This window comes from Platichthys flesus, chromosome 2 (assembly GCF_949316205.1).
Source record: "Platichthys flesus chromosome 2, fPlaFle2.1, whole genome shotgun sequence".
NCBI classification, from domain to species: Eukaryota; Metazoa; Chordata; class Actinopteri; order Pleuronectiformes; family Pleuronectidae; genus Platichthys; species Platichthys flesus.
Genome location: NC_084946.1, coordinates 3,651,535 through 3,657,534, shown reverse-complemented (window position 1 = coordinate 3,657,534; position 6,000 = coordinate 3,651,535). Strand labels below are relative to the sequence as shown.

The 6,000-nt window shown below is 44.2% G+C and overlaps 1 protein-coding gene across 1 annotated transcript in view; it reads left to right on the top strand.

Moving 5' to 3' along the window:
• Positions 1–487: 487 nt before the first annotated feature.
• The window catches only part of fbln2 (fibulin 2), a 76,492-nt gene continuing 70,979 nt past the window's right edge, over positions 488–6,000 (top strand). The window contains exons 1-2 of the mRNA XM_062394625.1: positions 488–585; positions 3,362–5,378. Coding sequence (XP_062250609.1) covers positions 3,467–5,378 — 1,912 coding nt within the window. The 5' untranslated portion in view covers positions 488–585; positions 3,362–3,466. The remainder of the gene's footprint in view (positions 586–3,361; positions 5,379–6,000) is intronic.

The following is a 6,000-nucleotide window of genomic DNA, read 5'->3' as shown; positions in this document are numbered from 1 at the left end:
CCTACAAACGGCAAATGTGTGTTCTGACGTTCAAAATCATCGAGTGTGTGTGTGTGTTCTGGAGATTACAAGATAAAAAATCTGTTAAATCTTTCTATATGGCTGTGTCTCCCATGGTTTAAATAACGGTCCAGAGTTGGAAATGCTGTAGTTTTTAAAAAGTATATTGTGTTACATTCTGTTATAGGCAACATCTTATGTTTGTCTCAATCAGATTGTGCATGAGCTGTAAATGCTGTTTTCAACCATTGCTTTGGTCTTCCTAGGCACTTACCCAAATAAATTTGTAAAATATACATATATATATATTTTTTTTTTTAAACCTAAGATTTGTATTGCAGTTTGAAAGTTCTTCAGATGTTGTGGAGTGTGAGGCGTGGGCCGGCCCTGCGGTGCAGCCGGCCCTTCATCATGAATCACGATTGGATCTCCTCCCGAGTCTCCAGCAGGGAAACCTCAGCTCGGACCTCCTCTTCCGCCGGTCTGGCTGCCAGCAGCGCTGCGGTGCTCACTAGGTTCCCACTGACATCGCTCCGAGGACGGACTGCAGGCGTCTCTCCAGCCCGGCACTGCGCAAAGCACAAGGTAACACATACCGCTACAGTGTCCGCAGCTGGCTCTCTGTTGTTAACCGGACTCCGTGTTCGCCTGCTTGAAAACACGAACTCATGGGTGCTGTGGGGAGAACTGTAAGAGTCATTTTTACTTTGAGTTACTGTTTCAAACTTTGCCTGCTCAGTCCTGTGCTCAGAGGTGAAGAGGAGAAGTGCTTCCAGTGATCAGGTGGAGGAGGTGACAGGTTGCAGAACGTTTGTGCACAACAGGAAAGTTGTTAATGCCCCTGTTTGCACACATATCTGTCCAAAGCTAGAAAAAAAAACTTTTTATTGTTTATAAAGGTTATTGTAATATTGGTGTTGTGCTTCCAGCTTGTCAACAGCACACAGCATAATGGCATCTCCTCTCTCTCCCTGTGTGGATGTGTGTCCCTGCCTGTGTTCCACACTGAGTCTTTTGTGTAGACTCAGAAAAGTTGTTCTGCCACAGTTTGTTTTCATTAAACGAATCCTCTCCTTTTTGTGCACGTTGGCAGAGCTGCCTTACATCAGGGACTGTTTAGACCTCAGCTTTGTCTGTGTGTGCGTGTGTGTGCGTGTGTGTTTAGAGAACTTAAGAGAGGAATCCCCCCATTCCTCACTGCTCTGGGAAACACCAGGCGACTCAATACTTCTCCATTTGCATTCTGTTCCAGCCACACCTTGCCAACTTTTATTATGTGTGGTGCAGTAATGATGCATGTCACTTTCCCTGAGAGCAGTGCAGCGTTGTTCACTTCTCAGGTTGGAAACGTGAGCAGACCTCGGGGGCAGGCAGGGGCCGGTTGTCCCCTCAGGTAGGCTGTCACAGCAGCTCCAACTCTGAGAATTAAAGGTCTAGAGCCAAAAAAGGTGAACTATTCCAACTGTCCTTCTTCATTCACTACATGTTGTGGTTCAGACTCTTTGGCTCTGACATATCAAAACCAGTCACTCTTGTTAGAATAATCAACTCCACAACAAAAGCCTGTTATAGAGCTTGTGAAGATTTTTGTGGTCTAACACAGTTTTTTTACACCTTCATTCTCCAACATATCGATGAGGCTATGAAATGTGTTGTGTACATTATTATCAGTGGGCAAATGATTCAAGCTGTATAAATATGCAGTTTATATACAGCTTAATGTTTATGAGAATGGAAATATGACCAAAACCAAACCCGAGTCTTTTCAAATTAAACACTTCTTAACAACAGTAATGACACGATACATACATGTATACTTTTTAATTGTTTCGGTGGATGTTAAGTGTGGAGCTTTTATAAACAGTCTATGATGCATAAGTGAAGTTAGAAAAACATTGTGGACCTGGTTAATCTGCTACGAAGCCTTTGTGCGTCCATGATCAACCAGTTTTTTTGTTTCACAGATTCCCTAGTCTACATTTTTCATAAAATTAAACTGAATTTCCTTTATTAAATTTCCTTTGTTCCTTTATTAAATTTATGGGAGAGGCGGTGTCAGGTGGCAGAAACTTGGACTATGGGCAGAGAAGGTCTCTGGTTCGTCTCTGGTTCGACTCCACGGAGAGACAACAAAAGACGAACCTGGATTGATCTGTCCAAAAATCCAAGAGTCTCCCTACCCTGTCTAGTGCCCCTGAGCAAGGCACCTTACTCCCCCAACATCTGCTCCCAGAGCGCCGTACATGGTCGCTCACTGCTCTGTGTGTCCTGCACCAGATGGGTCAAAAGCAGAGATTAAATTTCCCTACCTGCATGAGTGTGCCTTTGCATGTCTGTGCATGTGTTTGGGACTAATAAATGCATCTTAATCTTAATCTTAATATTATTACTGTTCATATGGTGGTTTATATGTACATTTGAATGATTTACTGAACTGCTGGTAGTTTTTTATACATCGCATGTCAGCTTTTTCAGAGGTTTTTAGAGCAGGTTTACTGACGTCTGACAGGAGTGGTCATAACAAAGTGGCGTCAAATCCCGCACTTCTTGAATATCGGCTCAGCTGGAGTTTGATGTGGGGGTGTGTGTTTACTTTGGGAAGGGACCTGCAGGGAAGTCAGCATGTGCTGCTCAACCTGGTTGATGTTACTTTTGATCCGTCCAAAAGGGGGGGCATTTTGTAAATATTGTCACATTTCTTCACATTCATACCTGCACAGAGCAGCAAGAGATCTGTGTCAAATTTGAGGTTTTGATTCTAAAGTAGATTTTATTTACACAATTAGCAATAGATTTTATCATCTAATTAAGTAATAATCCTCTTTGATTTCTACTTTCTGTTGGTGAACTGATCTTATGAACACAATCCAGAACGGAACTGTGTGTATCCAATTCCATTGAGTCTGAAACTGCAATGCTTATTAAACACTCCATTTACAGCAAGAAACAGTAGTCAAAGGAGACTGTGCCCTTTAGTCTGTGCTCCACTAATTGCTTCCATAAAGTGTATTTAGTTCCCAGCAAAGCTCAACTGCTGAAGTATTACAAAGCTTCCCCTTTATGTTCAGTATCTGAACTGGACACACTGGATTGTTACGGAGGTTTTTTGGAGATATTCGTGGATGTGGTAGATATTTAAAACTTGAGCTGATTCTAGGTTTCATGATGGAAGTCTCCATAATGATGCTGAACAGTACTGCAGTGGATGTTAATGATGAGATGTAGTCTTAATGTTAAGATGAGGCTGTTTTCATTGGACTCTCTTGTGCTCAACTATGGAGCCAGATGTTGGGCTGCTTTCATTTTAAAAACTAAGCCTCTGTCTGCCTGTTTGTCTCTTCCTGTCTCCTATTTCTTACAGTTGAGGTGATTCAGATGAGCAGAATGTGCCAGAATCCTTGAAGACGGACTGAAGGCCTTGGATGATACCCGATCTCTTTTGATTGTTGTTCGTACACCAGGTGCCATGGCCTGCCTCGTAAGAGCTGAAGTAGCACTGCTGAGGTGTGCGTTGCTTTTTCTCTATGTGTGTGTATGCTTGTGTCAGCGTGACTGCACTGGCGTGGACTGTCCCATGCTGGACAACTGTATTGAAGAGGCGCTGGAGAGTGGCAGCTGTTGCACTTCATGCTTACAGAAAGGATGCACATGCGAGGGTTACCAATACTATGATTGTGTCAATGCTGGATTCAAGAATGGCAAAGTGCCAGAGGGAGATTCTTACTTTGTGGACTACGGCAGCACAGAGTGCTCCTGCCCTGCTGGAGGAGGCCGGATCATGTGCCACTTCATCAGCTGTCCTGAAATGCCACCGAACTGCATTGATATTTCAGAGCCTGCAGATGGCTGCATGCAGTGCGAACGCATCGGGTGTTCCCATAGCGGGCAAAAGTACGAGGCTGGACACTCCTTCCATGTTGACCCCTGCCGGGTCTGCCACTGCCCCAACGAAGGGGGAGAGCTGATCTGCTACCCTGTGCCTGACTGTGATCCAAAGGAAGACCATAAACCCATGTTAGCTGAGACCACAGAGGAGGACGCAGGCAGCAGGCGTGACGGACACCCCTACAAGTACGACCAACAAGGCCATACCGATCAGCTCTCAACACCTTACCACCTTCTGCCTAATGGAAATCTTCCTCTCTTCAAACCATCAACATTTGATAAGGAGGAGCCAGAAGACTATGATTATGGTCCTACAGACCTTCCAGAGACCTACCCTCAATCTCTGGTCTTCCCCACCCAGTTGTTCTCCTCAGACAAGGTCAAACCTGTGTCTGGAGGCTCTGACACGCCTGACAGACCCTCTGCCATTCCGAGTTTTGACAGACCAAACAAGCTGGAGCTGAGAGAGCGATATGGGGTCCGTGACCATCCTGCATACAAAGAGGAAGTGACAGATGATCCCCTGGGAGAACCGCAGAGCACTGTCAGGCCACATATGTACGAGGACACCACTACTTCTTGGCAGCCCTCACAGGGTCTGACAAGTGTGCAGAGTATCTCATTCAGTGATCAGAATACAAAGACAGAATCAGAGAATCTATCGCATGCACACAGGAGATTGGGGAGTGACGACTTTCCACTGAACCATAGATTTGAGGTTAAAAAACACCCGGAGTACACTGATATAAGTTCAGAAAGTCAAATACATAATCAGAGACGCACTGAGACTCAGACGCATCACCAAGATGCAATAGATAGGGTTATGCCCATAGGTTCAAACGGTCACATCAATGATAGTCATCCAGTCAGAGCTACCGAGATTCAATCCAATCAACAGAGAAGATCAGATGAAGTGAAATTTCCAATGTACACAGTCAAAAGTCCAGAGAGCCCAATCCATCCCCGGGGAAGTTCACATGGTCGAAAGGAATTCCAGGGTACAGTCGCACCGGACAGTGAGGACGGGGCTAAAGCAGAAGAAGGAGAGGAAAAAGAAAAAGAAAAAGAAAAAAAAAAAGAAAAAGAAAAAGAAAAAGAAAAAGAAAAAGAAAAAGAAAAGATAACTTTTCAGAGTGTAACTGAGGCTGGAGGAAAGAATGTGCCCTACAGGACAAACTCAGCACAAGAGGAGAAAAGCCACGAAGAGTCCAAGAGCAGCGACTCGACCAGCAGGCACAAGAAGATTACACCCAAGCCCAGCACCATCTCCCCCAGGGGGCCGGAGTACCATACAACCCCTATGGCCCGTTATCTCACATCCACCACCACTCAGCTGCCGGTTGGGGTCAGTCTCCATGAGAGCAGAGAGCCAGGCCAAAGGCTGTTTGACCTTCACAGTGAAGACAGAGAGGAGGTGGAGGAGGTGAAAGAGGAGGAGGAAGAGGAGGAGGGGAAGAGAGATCGGCCTGTTTTACTCAACATACCTGATGAAGGTAAGTGTAAAGATGCTTTCACACCAGGAGCATCACGCTCAGTTCACACTCAGTTCAAACTAGCTTTTCTTTTTATTTACTCATTTTGAATCAAAGACCGTTATTTATGATATGATGTTTCGATTACGATTGCCTCATCCATGCATGCTCAGTTTTCGAGTTACAACTCAAGTAACGTTGCCAGACATTTCCCGAAGTAGTTGTTACACCTGGCTGACTTTGAAATATGGACAAATCAAAAATGCAAGATGTGATGAAGGCTTATGGAAACAATTATTTCCGACCTACTTCTACACTGCTGTACCTTCCTCTGCTTCTTCAGTTGTGGAAGAAAACATGTCAGGATGCTGTCCATTGTTGACGGCTTCGGGTAAAATGCATAGAAAATAATATTCCAGAGGCAGGGTACAACATCATCATTTTATTGGTTATAAAGCAATAAATTGAAAAATTACCTTGCCAGCTTTTTGTAGTATTTTTTAGTATTTTGAGTAATATTTTGTTGTTCTACTTGTGTACACTCGAATTACAACATAAATGTAAGTGGTGCGATATTGAGATTTTATATGGTTCAACAAGGGCACATATTGCGTATCCAACCGTGTGTAAAACCATGATGTAG